Source organism: Coregonus clupeaformis, chromosome 1 (genome assembly GCF_020615455.1).
Source record: "Coregonus clupeaformis isolate EN_2021a chromosome 1, ASM2061545v1, whole genome shotgun sequence".
Taxonomy (NCBI): domain Eukaryota; kingdom Metazoa; phylum Chordata; class Actinopteri; order Salmoniformes; family Salmonidae; genus Coregonus; species Coregonus clupeaformis.
In genome coordinates this window covers 17,993,654-18,010,843 of record NC_059192.1, presented here as the reverse complement: position 1 = coordinate 18,010,843, position 17,190 = coordinate 17,993,654, and the positions used below count along the sequence as shown (strand labels likewise).

General features: G+C 43.2%; 2 protein-coding genes across 3 annotated transcripts in view; both read right to left on the bottom strand.

Annotated features, from left to right (window-relative positions):
* The window catches only part of LOC121539223 (rho GTPase-activating protein 22), a 36,582-nt gene extending 29,736 nt beyond the window's left edge, over positions 1 to 6,846 (bottom strand). The window contains exons 1-3 of the mRNA XM_041847599.2: positions 6,566 to 6,846; positions 1,851 to 2,050; positions 579 to 666 (exon numbers count right to left, since the gene is read on the bottom strand). Of these exons, the coding sequence (XP_041703533.1) occupies positions 579 to 666; positions 1,851 to 2,050; positions 6,566 to 6,608 (331 nt within the window). The 5' untranslated portion in view covers positions 6,609 to 6,846. The remainder of the gene's footprint in view (positions 1 to 578; positions 667 to 1,850; positions 2,051 to 6,565) is intronic.
* A 4,811-nt stretch (positions 6,847 to 11,657) lies between these two features.
* LOC121539556 (leucine-rich repeat-containing protein 18) lies at positions 11,658 to 16,121 on the bottom strand. 2 transcript variants are annotated; one of them, XM_041848264.1, is made up of 4 exons: positions 15,596 to 16,121; positions 15,305 to 15,371; positions 13,840 to 13,943; positions 11,658 to 13,006 (listed from the first exon to the last, which is right to left on the bottom strand). In XM_041848264.1, the coding sequence occupies exon 4, from the start codon at positions 13,000 to 13,002 to the stop codon at positions 12,235 to 12,237; it is 768 nt and encodes a 255-aa protein (XP_041704198.1). In that variant the 5' UTR covers positions 13,003 to 13,006; positions 13,840 to 13,943; positions 15,305 to 15,371; positions 15,596 to 16,121; the 3' UTR covers positions 11,658 to 12,234. The 2 variants fall into 2 exon arrangements, with proteins under 2 accessions (XP_041704198.1, XP_041704116.1); XM_041848182.2 differs by lacking the exon at positions 15,596 to 16,121 and having other exon boundaries at positions 15,305 to 15,442.
* Between the last annotated feature and the right edge of the window lie 1,069 nt (positions 16,122 to 17,190).

Sequence of the window (17,190 nt, the reverse complement as noted above, 5' to 3'; positions counted from 1 at the left end):
TGTATTGAGCGCAACCAAAAGCTTGAAGAGCTGACTGAGTACGGCCTTTCCAGCACACTCGCCCCCAGGCAAAGCTTTGTATTGTCTGTGTATGGATGTCAACTGTAACAGACTCCTGATAGACATGAGACCCTGCTATTGGGGTTAATAAGCCTGGACAAGACTAGAACATTCTCTTTTCACTCTAAGGTATTAATGTGTTCTTAGAGATTAGTTCTGATTCTGAAGTCTTGGTTTGGAAATTATGTTATGAGAGAGATTACCATCCACAGGATTTCAGGAGCAATTCTTAGCTGGTGATATAATTGCACAGTTCATTGAGTGCAAGCTCATCAACCAGACGGTAGTGTGTACTGTTTGTGTCCTACATCTCCATTCTCTACACCAGCCGCCGTTGTGAAACATCAGCATTGCCCCCTGCTGGCCTAATGTGGCATTGAGGAAACTGCAATATGCTAAAAAAAATATATATCTTCCTCATAAAATCTTGAGTCAGCTTGAGTGATGCCTGACTTTGACAGCACATGTATTTTTTTTGTGAGAAGAGGATAGGGTTTGGTGTTGATGGATCACCTCACCTGGAACGATTTCAAAAAGATGTCTCCCTGGTTCTTCTGGGTTGGCGGTGAGCTCATTCACCTGACAGCCCTGCAGGGGTATGCAGCCCTTGAACAAACAAACAGAGAAGGACTTCACTGAAACACAGGAATCAGCAGCATTTGGGAATCCATCCATTCGAAACCAAAGATTAACGATACCTCAGTGAGACTCTAATCGGTTAAATCACAAATATTGATTAAATCGTGATGAGAATATTAGGGTAGAAAATAGACCGAAGATCTCTATATTTATATCGATCTCTTTAATCTGAAATGTACACATTATAAAATGCAGATCAATAGTCATTTAACAACGGAATCAAGGCCTGTTAATTAGAGACTACTCAGAAGGAAAGTCGGTCTCATTCTACCAGTCTGGAGCTGGCAGGCACTATCCCACATCAAACAAGCTGGGATCTTCCAAATGGCCAAACCAGAGGCCAAGCTGTCGCCACATTAGTCACCATGGCAACAAATTGATAGAACGTTGGAGCAGGGCTAGCAGACCAGCAGCAGATCTCCCAAGTGTACAATGTGCCTTGAATACTGCCAGTGGGAACGAATGAATGAGAAGAACCAAGATGTAACTCAAGATCTGAGATTATTCTTCCTTCAGAATGAGCCTTGGAGCAAACTCTCTGGCTCTAACACCAATCCATTCCTTAATGACCTGCTCTACATGATGAGAAATGACTATAAATCGCTTTTGTGCAAATGTCCTTCCTCCAATTATAATTTCCTTTCATCTCAGTGTGAGACTTTGCTGTGTGATTTGCTTACGGTGCTCCGATTCCTATTGATTAGATGGGGAAAAAGCGTCCAGATTGACACTTCCACACATCCTGATTACCGTGCAAGGAGGTGTGTAGAGAAATCAATGCTGGCTGGATGACTATTGACAGCCTGTGATTAAAAGGTGTCAACTAACAGGTGTCATGACTCCTGACCAACATTGAGCGACGGTATCAAAATTATATTTCATGCTGATTTTCCTCCTAGGCAGGGCACGATGACAACGTAATTCATCCAGGCTAGGTCATGGTATAGAAAGTGCTTTATTTTCTATTGGCCTTTTGACCTGCGTGTCTAAGGAATGGATGAAAAACCCCAGCAAACAAGCAAAGTATTTGTGGAGAGGATCTGAACCTGTGACACTGGTTATATAGTAAGGTCCCACATTCAACCAAATAAAGGATTTCAGCTAACCTCTGTAAGAACGTGAAGAAGAGCTTAGGTGTGGATGTTCAGTACCTGTGGCTTGGTCTCCTCCTCCTCTTTGTAGAAGAAAAGCTGGTCGGAGCGCAGCACAAACCATCTCAGTTGCCAGTTCTTCATGATGCTCCTCTGTTTCTTCAGCCAGCCAGCCTTCAGAGCCCCCTCCTGGAGACTGGGGGAGGATGGGCGGCATGGGCCCCGGGACACATCTCCCATCACCATGCTCTTGGACCGGGCTGGAGAGTGGAGACACACACATACACACATGAATACAAATACACATTTAAGCAGCAGGGAGACAGGCACATGCACGCAGTGTGTGTGCGCTCCAGGGTTGCCATGGTTATGCACATACCACACACACCATGACCTGTCCTGGGGCTGAGGCTGAGGCCCCCCTTCCTCCCCTGGGTAGAGGTGGCTGGAGACTCACCCGACACAGGGACGAAAGGAGAGGCCTCAGGTGATATAAGCGATGAATGTAAAGCCCCTGGAAGATAGTTATTTTGGCAGACCAATAGAACCAGGAACCTGTTTGAACTGGGATAACAAGGCCTCCTGGGATTGTCTCTGTGTTTTAGTGTAATGTGAGCTCAGTCAAGGACCATTTCAGATGCAGTTTATAGGCTACGTCTGTCAGGAGGCTCTGGAGTCACGCGCTGTCCCTGTCCCTGTATCAGTTTCTGTCTGTTCTCTATGCAACACAATTGATGAAGTGAGCTACATTATCAAGTACAGGAATCACACAATATTACTCAATATTTTTCTCAGAGAGAAGAAGGCGCCGACAGACATGGCGGCTCTGCTTCTAGCTCCTAAGCAACTTTGCAGTATTTTGTGTTTTTGTGTGTTATTTCTATTTAAATCAAATACAAGCATTTCGCTACACCCGCAAAAGCATCTGATAAATATGTGTATGTGACCAATAACATTTGATTTGAATACAGTACAACATGTGCAGAAAGTAACATCTGGTGATTACAAGTGGAAAAAACAGCATGCATTGATCATGATATTTTCCAAAATAAACTAAACCCTGAATTCAGCTTCTAGAGACCATCCTTAGAGAATAACCACTCAGCAACACATCTCACGGTGCCAAACAGCGGCAAGGCAAACAAGACAAAACTATTTGATTATCATGTATAATTTATAAGAATCAATCCGGCAGACATCCCCTCTGCTGGGCCTCCTGTGTGACACACTCAGGATCAATGCTCAGATGGCTTAGAGGCAGAAGGGGGGATGAAAATCAATGTTTATTCAGCCTTTTCTCTCCGTCTTCTTCTTCTTCTTCTTCTTCTTCTTCTTCTTCTTCTTCTTCTTCTTCTTCTTCTTCTTCTTCTTCTTCTTCTTCTTCTTCTTCTTCTTCTTCTTCTTCTTCTTCTTCTTCTTGCGATATGGGATGGGGATGGATGGCCAGGAGTTTCTCACATGGTCAGAGAAAACTCATGACCCTAAGGATGGAGAATGCTATAGTATAGATGCAGACGCCCTGAAAAGACACTTCCCGACATCTCCCCGGCACCACCCACCATGTTTAATTGGAATGAATCGATAGTTCAAACTGTTCATTCATTTACAGTCATTGGGTCTGTGGTTGTGGGCTGGGCTGTGGCACAACATAGCATGGCCACTATAGCCTAGTCATCATGGTCCCCCTCCACTCCTACCTCCATGGCTGCCTGGCTCCACTCCTAATGGGTTAAACTCACAAGAGGAACATGGGCCGTATATCACATTAACCATCTCTCTCTCCGTCTACAACCATCCCTCTCTGCCTGCGTCACTGTGTCTGGCTGCACTGCTGGCCCCACTCAATCACAGTCCTGTGTTCTACCCTGGAAGCCTTATTAGAGTAAGTGCATACTGTACACTCAAGAGTCCTGGAGGGACTGTAAGCACGGTTAGTAGAGTCTCGTTTGAGCTCTTTTGTTCTAATATTTTAATTGGTGTATTGTGAGATACAATGGACTCTATTAAATCTGTTGAAAGCTGATGCGTTACAGATTCCGCGCTAGAAATGTTAAGGTAATTTCCGATTGAGCCGACTTATGCAGCGTTTACCGTGAATACAGTCTCCACTAAAGCAGGAACATTGCCTTTCAATTTAATTCATGCTGTAAAGCTGAACTTCCGCGATGTGGATTAAATAGAACCCAAATATCGAAGAACAATATTGTCTTAATTGGAACTAAAATGAGAAAGTATTTCATTACTGTAGTCATTATTCCCTCATTACGGACAGATGTATTACATCAGTGGTGTTTCAGGACACAGTGGCGTTGTGGGTTTTCTAAACGGACATTTGGGGGAAGCCTCATGAGTCTTGTTTTCCAGTTTCCACACTGCCCTTTCAAATTCGTCTCCACAGGAAGAAACCAACTAGGTCCAAGAGAAATAAAGGAATGATTTGTAAATGTTGCCATAGTAATGTAATGTACTGTAGTTCGCACCAGCTGTTGCAATCCGTGGGCGCATTGGAATACACTGCCCAATTATCTGAGTCAGTGTGTGAATGTGTGTGTGTGTGTGAGTGTGTGTGTGTGTGTGTGTGTGTGTGTGTGTGTGTGTGTGTGTGTGTGTGTGTGTGTGTGTGTGTGTGTGTGTGTGTGTGTGTGTGTGTGTGTTTGTAGGCCAAATGCTACACTGAGCCAGTTTGGACATTTCTCCTCACAGTGATTCATACCTTCCCTGTGTTGTCATGGGTGTAGCTACAATGTGGTCTCACTCAATCTGTAACATTGAGACTGTTGTGGAAGTGAAAATTTTCACAAAATACTAGCAATTCATTTAGCTAAGGAGTGTGCGTTCATAGTATTTATTTCCATGTTTACGGTTAAGTAAATGGATGTTTCACTCTCCTAGTAGCTCAGGGATTCAAACCCACACATGCTATCCCCTCCATATGATCTATAGTTATCTTCAATGAACGATTTAGTAGATTGGTGGACCTCCTCCTGATTCTATCTATCATGTACCCCCTGACCCTAGAGAATAGTCTGCCAAGGATGTGCATCATGAGTAATGTTTATTGTGTATAAGCTTTATTAATACCATCAATCAATGAGCTAATGTCTAAAAGCATGATATCATGCCAGCTAAGATGTGCTCTATATAACCTGTTTATTTAGCATGTTTCAATGTGCTGCTACTAGCGTATGGTATATATGTCTAACCCATAGTAATGACATATTGTATGATTTAATCCATAGCAGAGCCATGTATTTAGAGAGTTGAGACATTGAGGTTTCTGCATTATGATTCATTTACATGCCACTGCAACATTCTATGGCAGCCATGTTAGTGCCCCATTAACATTACATGGGGAATATAATGTCTATAATGAGCATTATGAGCATTTACATGCCACTGCAACATTCTATGGCAGCCATGTTAGTGCCCCATTAACATTACATGGGGAATATAATGTCTATAATGAGCATTATGAGCATTTACATGCCACTGCAACATTCTATGGCAGCCATGTTAGCGCCCCATTAACATTACATGGGGAATATAATGTCTAGAATGAGCATTATGATGCAGCCATGTTAGCTAAATACATGACTCTGATCCATAGTAATTACATAGACTAAGTGTGGCTGTTTTCCTGTTGATCATACCTACCTTATGATGTTTCAACGTGAAACTCAAGCCAGAGATAGTCATCATGGCCATAGAGAAATATGACTGCATGATTGCATTGCACACACGCATACTATAGCCTATGATATCCAGTCACCATTGTTAATAATGCACTTTTGAGCTGTGTATTCATCAACACACGGTATGGATGTATAGCCACAAGATTAATTCCCTGGCTCTTTTTGTACAAGCATGGAATCCATTTTGAGAAATTCAATTTCATGAATCTGGTTGCTGTGTGATTTATGATGCATGGGAAGGAGCTGGTAGAGTTACAGGTGCATCATTTCCACTGACTCTATCTGCGGTTGATGAATGTATTAACCCATTGAGAAACAGTGGAGTGTTTGCGTTGCTGGAGAAACTGTAGTAGGCGCCACTCGGATTGGTGGTGGGGGGGTATACTGGTGTGTGTGTACTGTATCTATGCTGTGTGTGTGTGCGTGTGTGTGTGTGTGTGTGTGTGTGTGTACTACTGTGCCTGTAGCTCAGCTGTCAGTAATGTCCATGTGTAGTTTAGTACAGTAGTGGGATCTCTTCAAATACATGGTGATGAGGAGAGTGAAACAGCTGTGATGTGGGCTATTTAATGACGTTTCCATGGACCAGGAAATAGATTTCTATGGACCAGGAATTGAAATCGGATTTTTTCATGTGTTTTGTTGAATGAATAAAAAGAAGCAATTTACGTTCCAATTACAAAATCTATGCAGAGAATGTGTGTATCTTAGAACCACAAAGCTAATTGAATCTATTTAATTCATCCATTTTGTTTCTCATAAACTCTCAATTTGATCTTATTTCAGAGATAATAAGAGAATACAGACAACAAAGTGACCTATCCCTGTATCCTGTGATATTTACCCTTTCACATTTACTATCGAAACACACCTGCATCATTTTGACGTTCACCATTCAATGCCGCAAAAGCAGCAACTGACAGACAAGCGTCTGGTCAGCATTATCAGGATGAAACAGGAGATGATGATGTCATTCACAGCATCGTAGTAGAACGATCTGTGTGTACCGCCCATGTGCTCCATTCAGATATGTAGTAGTAGTAGTATGGTTAGAGAAAAATACATTGCTCTCGGCTCTCTCACCTCTCCTGGTCTGTCTAATCTTGGGACTCAGCATGGCTGTCATCGCTGGAAGACCACACTCTCCCCTCTGGGCATGTTCATCCGTCCGTCCGTTCGGCACCCCACCCCTCTCGTTCTCGTTCTCTGTCACGCTCTCTCAACACACCATCCTCTCCTCTGTGCTGCCTCTCCTCTATTCTCTCCTCTCTCCCACTGACGTTCTGCAGTAGGCAACAGCAGCAGCAGCAACAGCAGGCTAGGGGGCTGGGGCTGATGCTGAGGGGGAGGGATCCTTCCTCCTCGCACACACTCAATGTCCTCCACCCCTCCCTGCTGCATTATTCATCTCCAGGGCGACCACGCCGGTAGGGAGGGTGGAGGGAGGGGGGATCTCATCCCATATTACTACACCACACTGACCAGTAAACGCCGGTGTGTGATTAGAATGCCCTTCCAAGCGCAGGCTTCACTGGGGCTGAAACACACAAGGAGCAGAGCTGCTGTTCTCTCTCTCTCTCTTCCTCTCTCTCTGGCTGTCAGCCACCATCTTAATCGTCTACAGCCGCGTGTTTCTCTGTTTTTCACAAATGTTCATTTTCTCTTTCTCTTCTGTCTGTGTTGCTTTTCTACCTCTCTCATTCTCCCTGTGTTCTCCCTTTTCTACATCTCTCTCTCTAGATCTCTGTATATTATCGCTCTCTCTCTCCCACCCTCCCTCCCTCTCTCTCCCTCTCTCCTCCTCTTCATCCCCCTCCTCTGCTCCTCTTCATCCTCCTCCTCCTCTTCATCCTCCTCCTCTCCTCCTCTTCATCCTCCTCCTCTCCTCCTCTTCATCCTTCTCCTCTCCTCCTCTTCATCATCCTCCTTTCCTCCTCTTCATCCTCCTCCTCCTTTCCTCCTCCTTTCCTCCTCTTCATCCTCCTCCTCTCCTCCTCTTCATCCTCCTCCTCTCCTTCTCTTCATCCTCCTCTTCCCGTATGGAGGATAATAGCTTTAAATCCTCCATTGTAATTGAATCAGCGCTGCCCTGTAGACCACAGATGCTCTTATTACAGAGAGCCCGGGGGGGGGCACACACACCCTAGCACGAGACCAAAATGAGACAGCAATAAAAACCTCACGACCATGGATAGCGTATAGGGCTATGGTTAGCGTTGGGCTGGGCACTGCTGTTTTTGTTCACTCATAACCCCTGACACAACATACACCATGATATATGGGCTCCTATGTCTATTTCTGAGGTGCATCACATGTTGTTGTATTGTTGTCTAATGGTTTATGATGGATTGTTTGAAATGGGAAATACCATGGCTTAGCACTAGCAGTGTGAAAAACCTGCAGGAAATCCTGTAATTAAGCAATAAGGCCCGAGGGGGTGTGGTACAGTGCCTTGCAAAAGTATTCATCCCCATTGGTGTTTTTCCTATTTTGTTGCATTACAACCTGTAATTTAAATGGATTTTTATTTGGTTTTCATGTAATGGACATACACAAAATAGTCCAAATTGATGAAGGGAAATGAAAAAAAATTACTTTAAAATGATAAATAACGGAAAAGTGGTGCTTGCATGTGTATTCACCCCCTTTGCTATGAAGCCCCTAAATAAGATCTGGTGCAACCAATTACCTTCAGAAGTCACATAATTAGTTAAATAAAGTCCTCCTGCGTGTAATCTAAGTGTCACATGATCTGTCACATGATCTCAGTATATATACACCTGTTCTGAAAGGCCCCAGAGTCTGCAACACCACTAAGCAAGGGGCACCACCAAGCAAGCGGCACCATGAAGACGAAGGAGCTCTCCAAACAGGTCAGGGACAAAGTTGTGGAGAAGTACAGATCAGGGTTGGGTTATAAACAAATATCTGAAACTTTGAACATCCCACGGAGCTCCATTAAATCCATTATATAAAAAAATTGAAAGACAATGGCACCACAACAAACATACCAAGAGAGGGCTGCCCACCAAAACTCACGGACCAGGCAAGGAGGGCATTAATCAGAGAGGCAACAAAGAGACCAAAGATAACCCTGAAGGAGCTGCAAAGCTCCACAGCGGAGATTGGAGTATCTGTCCATAGGACCACTTTAAGCCGTACACTCCACAGAGCTGGGCTTTACGGAAGGGTGGCCAGAAAAAAGCCATTGCTTAAAGAAAAAAATAAGCAAACACGTTTGGTGTTCGCCAAAAGGCATGTGGGAGACTCCCCAAACATATGGAAGAAGGTACTCTGGTCAGATGAGACAAAAATTGAGCTTTTTGGCCATCAAGGAAAACGCTATGTCTGGCGCAAACCCAACACCTCTCATCACCCCGAGAACACCATCCCCACAGTGAAGCATGGTGGTGGCAGCATCATGCTGTGGGGATGTTTTTAATCGGCAGGGACTGGGAAACTGGTCAGAACTGAAGGAATGATGGATGGCGCTAAATACAGGGAAATTATTTTTGTCTAATTTCTTGTTTGTTTCACAATAAAACATATTTTGCATCTTCAAAGTGGTAGGCATGTTGTGTAAATGAAATGATACAACCCCCCCAAAAATCTATTTTAATTCCAGGCAACAAAATAGGAAAAATGCCAAGGGGGTGAATACTTTCGCAAGCCACTATATGTGGCCAATATACCACAGCTAAGGGCTGTTCTTACGCATGACACAACGTGGAGTGCCTGGATACAGCCCTTAGCCATGGTATATTGGCCATATCCCACAACCCCCTGAGGTGCCTTATTGCTATTATGAACTGGTTACCAATGTAATTAGAGCAGTAAAAATACATGTTTTTTCATACCTGTGGTATACTGTCTGATATACCACTGCTGTCAGCCAATCAGCATTCAGGGCTCGACCACCAGTTTATAATACACATGTAGCCTCTCTTCTTGGGTCAATGCATGTCCTTGTACTGAATTGGAATATGCTGACTAGCGCTATTGCTGACTGTCTGCAAATGGGAATCCAGAGCTTCGCTCTCTAGTTAAATATTAAACAGAGGTGGCTGGTGGGAGGAGCTATAGGAGGACGGGCTCATTGTAATGGCTGGGATGGAATAAATGGGGGTGTTTGGCAGTGACTGTATTGACAGAAGGCTTTGCAGATCTACATCATTTGTTTCTACAGTCAATATTTTTTTCGATGGTTGACACTGTGCCAAACATACTATTCATTATACTCAATCTAGTGTTAGTGGAAATGCTGGGGACTTACACTTCATTAAATATCTGGCATCTAAAGAAATGAATGGGTCGTTTACAAACAGGTATAGACTAAATTACTTTACAGATTGTAGTTACACTGACAGTTATTTAGGATGCGATGAATGGACATCTGGGTCATATCTGGGGTGGGCGTTTACTGTATATGAATGATGTCATTGAATACAGAAATGAAAACCTATAACCACTGTTTGGGCTATACCTTAACATTTTACATTTTAGTCATTTAGCAGACGCTCTTATCCTCACACACACATTATTATTATTATTTTATTTTTTATTTTTTCATACCCCTTGTGGGAATCGAACCCACAACCCTGGCATTGCAAACGCCATGCTCTACGAACTGAGCTACATCCCCTGCCGGCCATTCCCTCCCCTACCCTAGATGACGCTGGGCCAATTGTGCGCCGCCCCATGGGTCTCCCGGTCGCGGCCAGCTACAACAGAGCCTGGATTCGAACCAGGATCTCTAGTGGCACAGCTAGCACTGCGATACAGTGCCTTAAACCACTGCGCCACTCGGGAGTAAATGCACTTGCACTAAAGCCAGTGCAAGTCAATCTTTTATCTTCTTCTAAATATTTAATACTATATATTCAGTTATACCAGAATACACATATCTGTAGTAATAATGTTATTCCAAAGGAGTGGGAGGTGGACTCCAAACACACTGAGTGAATTCTACAGTCATAATTGACCAGTGAAAAAATCAAATTGGGGCTTATTGGTTCAAACCTGTGACGTCTGTAGAGACAAAGTTCATTCCCATGTGCTCCTGCAGCCCCTGTTCTCCGCTACACCAGGCCTAAATCCCCATTACCCTGTCACTGGCAATTAGCAAGGGTCATCATTTCATCTGCTAATGGATGTGATGGGGAACATTCTGACAGCAGAGTATACCCTGGCTGTCACGTGTCTGAATGATGAGTGTTAAAGTCCATCACACACACACACACACACACACACACACACACACACACACACACACACACACACACACACACACACACACACACACACACACACACACACACACACACAGCTTCTGCTCCACTGCATTCTGCCTGCCTGACTGACGGAGTGTGTGTGTGTGTGTGTGTGTGTGTCTGTGTGTACTGGTGCATTGATTTCCTATAGCACTGACACAGTGGTGAGCAGTGTGTAAAGCAAAGCATGTTAGACTGCTCACCTGTGTCGAGGCTACATAGACAGAACACAGAAAGGAGGATTGATAAGGGATTGATCAGTGAAGCCCCATAGCTTTGATTAAGAAATACAGAATTAGAACAAGATACCGCCTCATAACATTGATGGTGACCAGATCTTATAATGGTCAGATCAATACTGTGTACTTTCTGTTGGCTACCTAATGAATCTATTGATTCCGTCTTCATCTTCTTGTTGACTCAGCACTTCTCTGGTCAGCGTAATCCCCAGGCAGCCGTATGGTAAATACGGTGTAATGTTAGAGATGGTGATGACCTTGTATCTCAAGGGTTTATTAAAATAGAAGATATGGTAATAGCACGATAATAAGGCTATTCGAGCACAGACTTTTTCAAGCTGTCACGGTTGGTGCAGAAATGGGTTGGCAGTCTTTGCTAGCCTGATCCCAGATCAGTTTGTGCTTTTGCCTACTTCACTGTCATTGTCAAGCCAAACATATATTATTGCCCTATGCTTCCAATTGTCTGATTCATCCCCCCTCCTCTCCCCTGTAACTATTCTCCAGGTCATTGATGTAAATGAGAATGTGTTCTCAGTCAACTTACCTGGTAAAATAAGGGTAAAATAAAAAATAAAAAATATGTTGTTGTCTTGGACCTAGTGTGATTCCTTACTGGAACACAGGAGACAGATAATCAGATAAAGAATGAGAAGGAAAGCTTATTTATTAACAGAAACATGTGAAAGGATTTAGAGGACACACATGAGAATACTGTATAGTGAAGCTAAGGCAGGTTTTCTTCCAGTAGTTTGTTGAAGAACATTGCAGTAGTCCAAACTCTAGAGGGCGGTAGAGTAGAACAGACCACAGACCCAGCAGTTTATAAAAGGCTGTGGTTACTGATGTGTCACTGCAACCCCTATAATGTTTTCTTCTTCCAGAATTCCTGATATGCTTAATGTCCATTGTTTGTAATAAGTAGCTATTGCAATAGAGCACCTGGATTGTTCTCATCCTAAATAATCTGTCCTTGATTACCATTTGATGACCTATTGATGACATCCTGGAGGACCTGGTTCCTGGTTCTGACTAGGTGGAATACAGCTACCGGAAGTTACTTTCTTGTAGCAGGTTAGGAGAACTTACGCAGCAGATTAGGATAAATAATGTAGCAGGTTAGGAGAATTAGGTTAAGGTCAGGAAAAGGGTTAGGGTTAGCTAAGATGCTCTCCTAACCTGCTACGAAAAGTCACTTCTGGTCATAGCTGTACTCCATCTAGTCACAACCCTGGTTCATCAATCACCTCCAGGTGGCCTGGTCCTCCTGCGCCACCGAGTTGGGCGTGGTCAGGCCGGTGAAGATGGACCTCCCATGAGCAGGGCCTCCGCTTAGCCTGCTGTCCACCCTCTGCCTGTCGTCTTTGATCTTCTTGAGGCAGGAGGCACACAGGCAGCTCTCCCTCACCAGGTACAGGCACTCCACCCTCTGGATGGGGTCTATGCCTTTGTCATCCCCAGAGGGGATGGGGTTGCACTTCAGGTTGACGATCTCCAGGTGGGGCAGGTTGCGGAGGCACTCGGGCACCCGTGTCAGGTGGTTGTTGAACAGGCCCAGGTGACGTAGCTCCTTGAGGGCTGCGATGGAGGACGGGATGCGCTCGAGGAGGTTCATGCCCAGGTTGAGGCTCCTCAGCTTCTGCAGGAGGCCAATCTCGTTGGGGAGTCCTACGGTGCTCAGAAGGTTGTTACACAGGTTGAGGCTGTATAGGTTCTGGAGGCGCCCGATAGCTTCCGGAACGTGGTCCAGCTGGTTGCTGTGGAGATCAAGCCAGCGGAGGTTGACAAACTTGTCAATGGAGTCTGGGATCTTCTTGAGTAGGTTGCGGCTCAGGTCCAGCTCGTCCACATCACACAGCTTCAGGATGCACTTGGGAAAGGTGGCGATCTCCATGTTGCTGAGGTCCAGCCGACGCTTGCCGTCCACGGTCAGCTTCAGAGCCAGCTTTGCCATCTTCAAGGTGATCTTCCGGCCTTTGGGCTCTTTTGACTTCTTGTTGCCCTTGGCCATGGTGCTTGAAGAAATAAAGGAGGTGCAACTTGTTAAGAGTTTAGTGTTTAACAAGTTTGATTAAAGGTGGTTTCCTTGGTTAAGATTTAACCTGTTCCATCAATATGTTATTCTGTTTTCCATGGTTCTAACTACAAAGCTGTTCATTTCTCCTTTACAGATGAAGTAGACAGTAGAACAATGGAATTACTAGTAGAACCAGAACGTGATGTAATAGATATTGTTACGTGTTTTAATCCCTTGTATCCATGACAATAGACTTGTCTCACTGTAACTAATCTCATCACATTACAACTAAGGACATGACACAGCCGGCTGTTGTTTGCCACGGTAGCAGAGAATGAACATGCACCTTGACCACAACAACTCTCAATCTCACCTTTTCAAATCAAATCAAATGTTATTTATACACGTGTTTAGCAGATGTTATTACGGGTGTAGCGAAATGCTTGTACTTCTAGCTCCGACAGTGCAGTAAGTAATATCAAACAATTTCACAAAATGTACCCAATACACACAAATCTAAGTAAGGAATGGAATTAAGAATATATACATATATGGACGAGCAATGACAGAGCGGCATGGACTAAGATACAGTAGAATATTATAGAATACAGTATATAGAATAAAATAGTGAATAGTCATTGCTTTTACTGTATAGCTTGTCTTTAAATACCAATCATGAATCAGTTTCACCTATTCTCACATTCCCCCTATTTAACCTAACCTCTTACAACACTAACATCAACACTTGAATCTACTGCATGACCTTTCAGCAATAATCAAGTTTATTTTGTTCTGAACTTATAGAATAGAAGAAAAAAATGTGTTTCTTACCAGCATTGGAGTTAGACCACCACCCAGATCAGTCCAGAGCTAAGACACAGGAATACTCTCCCAAGGTACGGCCGTGTTTGTCGAAGATCATTCCATCTCCCTGGCTGTGAATTATACATAAGAGCCACCGAGAGCCATGTAAATAAAAACCAGGAAGTGCACCGCTCTGACGTTTTTAAGTGGACACAGCTGAGGCCCTGTGTTTAACTCTCAGCCTGGCCTGGGTGCACTGTGAGTGCTGCTAGATTTGTCACGTTTTTCTTTGTAACCAAGCAACTGAATTTTGTTCATGACTAGGTCTGAAGCCTACAGGGGAAGAGTAAGTGTACTGTTGTTGCTGTTAATACCTTACTGTATACATTCTGTACACAGTTAGCATACAGTTGAATCTCAGAACAAATAAGCACAAATAAGCCTGTCATGTTGAGACATAAATGGTGGAAAATCTTAGACTATTTTTATGTTATATTCTCATATTTCTCAAGTCATTTACTGCAACATTTACTTAATTGTACATTGAAGTACATCAGTGGGCCCTCATCCTACAGGAATAGAAAACCAAAAACAACATGTTTTCTTTTACTTGGAGATAGAGAAAGATGGATATTTGGCTATTGGAAGCCCTAAGAGAGTATTGTCATTCAACTTCAAGAAACTGAGACTGAGTGAAAAGCAGGGCACATAAATGAACTTGTCCCTTTCGGTCTGGTCCCCTTCCTGTGTTTGTAAATAGCATACACTATGACCCACTTCTCAGACTTCGCCCAATAGCTTTATGAAATCTGTCACATGGTTCATAGGATATCTTACAGCTACACACATACATTACTAGGTACATTACCCAACCCTGTCAACAAGTGTATTTTTTAGCCAGATAGGTATTTCATGACACACATTCAAGATACACTAATCTCAGTCAGTATCATTTAGCACCAATAGATGGCACCATGCTAATGGATGAAGGAAAATAAATGTATGTTACCTTGATCCAAAACTTCAGCAGCACAGATTAATATAGAACTCTTACCATTCCATGATTTGGTATTCTACTGAGAATGGTTCTAAGAATGGAACCGGTATTTATGATGTCACTCACTATTGTAAATAGATACATTCTAATTCTATGATCAGTCTTATTTTCATGTATATGAAATATTGTTGATAGAAATGTAATCTGAAGGAGGACTAGCAGTATGAAAAGTGTTATGAAAAGTAATAACATCTCTGGTGCTTGAAAATAATTAAACGTACCTAATAAAGCACACATTTCCATCAAAGCTGTGCTCTGACATTTACCATGGCCTTTGTAGATTTAGTTTGTTAGACAACTGAATCTGGTGTCAATAAATGTAAGGGTATAGTTTAGCTAGCCAATTAGACAGAACCAACTTCACTTCAGTGCCTGAATTTCACATAGACCATATGCAGATGTATGCAGGTAGTGAAGACAGGCAGACATACTGACCTAATTGAGCGAGGCCCACTGCACCTTGGGGACCTTTGAATAGGCTGGATAGATTACGCTTGATGATCTGCAGAGAGAGAGAGCGAGAGACACAGACAGACAGACAGACAGACAGAGAGAGAGAGTGGGGTGAGAGTGAGAGAGAGAGAGAGAGAGAGAGAGAGAGAGAGAGAGAGAGAGAGAGAGAGAGAGAGAGAGAGAGAGAGAGAGAGAGAGAGAGAGAGAGAGAGAGAGAGAGAGGAAGAGGGTGTGTGTGGGGTTGGGGGGGGTCATTGCGTTCATTCAGCTCACAGGTTTATTGGGTTGTCCACAGACAGAGACCAAGCTAGACAGATCCCCCAGGTCAGTGTGTCTGTCAATGGGATCCTGTTTCTGGTCCCCAGGAGGACATCACATCACAAGGGCCTCTTGTTTACCTGTGTTCAGTCTGTCATCCTCCCCTGTAAAAAGAGCTCTGCTCTACTTGAGGGGTGATGATTCCTTTGTATCAGCCAGACAACCAGTTGATTATAAACACACATACCTGCATTTCATTCACTGGTGTTTTAACTAACCTATTCATTTAGCTTATTATGGGTTTATTCTACTGATACACTTTGATTATACTTATTGTTTCATTCAAGAAAACCCTCTAGTAGCTGACAATGTCAAACACTAACAATCATACTGGGCTATCTACTGCTGCGATACTAGCACATTGGCCAAGTGCTGAGGCTGGATTGCTGGACACATCGGCTGCATTTAAACAGGCAGCCCAATTATGATATTTTTTCACTAATTGGTCTTTTGACCAATCACATCAGCTCTGAAAAAATATCTGATGTGAAAAAAACAATTAGTCGGAAAAATATCAGAATTGGTCTGCCTGTGTGAACGCAGCCACCCGTGTTCACGTCCTTGTTAGCAGGACGTCCGTTCTGTCCGGTCCAGCTTTCCTACCCCCAAACCTGCGCCAGCTGACAGTGTCTGCTACAGCCTCTCTGTTTCCTTCCTCTGGTCTGGTGTTACTGCCCCACTTGGTCACCAGGTACAGAGGCGTCATTATATGTTAAATAAGACCCCAAGTGACTAATTATCTAATCATCTGATGATACTCACAAAGGATTTCTGTACAATTCTCATTTATTTTCTTGGCAAGTCTTCTATCTTTGTTTTGGATTGTTTTGGTATTGTAATTCATTTCAAGAATAGCCAAATTAGCCATGTAGCCTATTCAAGGGATGAGTTATAGTTTGTTGGACATCATGTTTAGGAAAACAGGCAAGGAAGGGCATAAACATGTCGTTATGTTTATTCAAGTCCTGAATGGATGTGGTTTTGTTCTCCTCTGACTCAATACAACCCTGTCATACAGTCTAAAGATCAAATTCAAAGAGCTCTTTATTGTATAAATGTTTGTGGAACTACTTCAAAGGTACTTGACTGAGTATCAATAATCATTTTAGTTGGAGAAGTTGCATAATGTGTCTAATGGTACTATGATTTACAGGAACATGTAAGGGCTTGGTTGTGAGAGAAGTTGGATACTGTGCCATTGCTTACCAATGTGATTGTGGAAAAAGAAACAACCCTGTCGATACAGAAGAACATCGTCAATGAAAATAGTAATTTGCTGTATATTGTAAAGATGTAATGCTTCGTTCATAGTGTGTCACTAAGGAGTGATGTCATCAGCATGGGGCCAGAGGGGATCAGGCACCAAACTGTTTTCATTAGTTACGGCCCAACACTTTTAGTGTGAGCCAATGACCTAAACACTCTTTGAACACAATGAGAGTTTAACAGAGCCAGTTGGTAATTTGCAGAGAGACATGACATGGTTAAATAGCCTAAAGTGTTAATTTCCTATAGATTATTGAGTCTGAGTCAGAGATGTCAGACTGGTA

Coding starts and splice junctions, on each gene's coding strand:
- LOC121539556 (XM_041848264.1), bottom strand. CDS start 13,002: ATGGCCAAGGGCAACAAGAAGTCAAAAGAGCCCAAAGGCCGGAAGATC.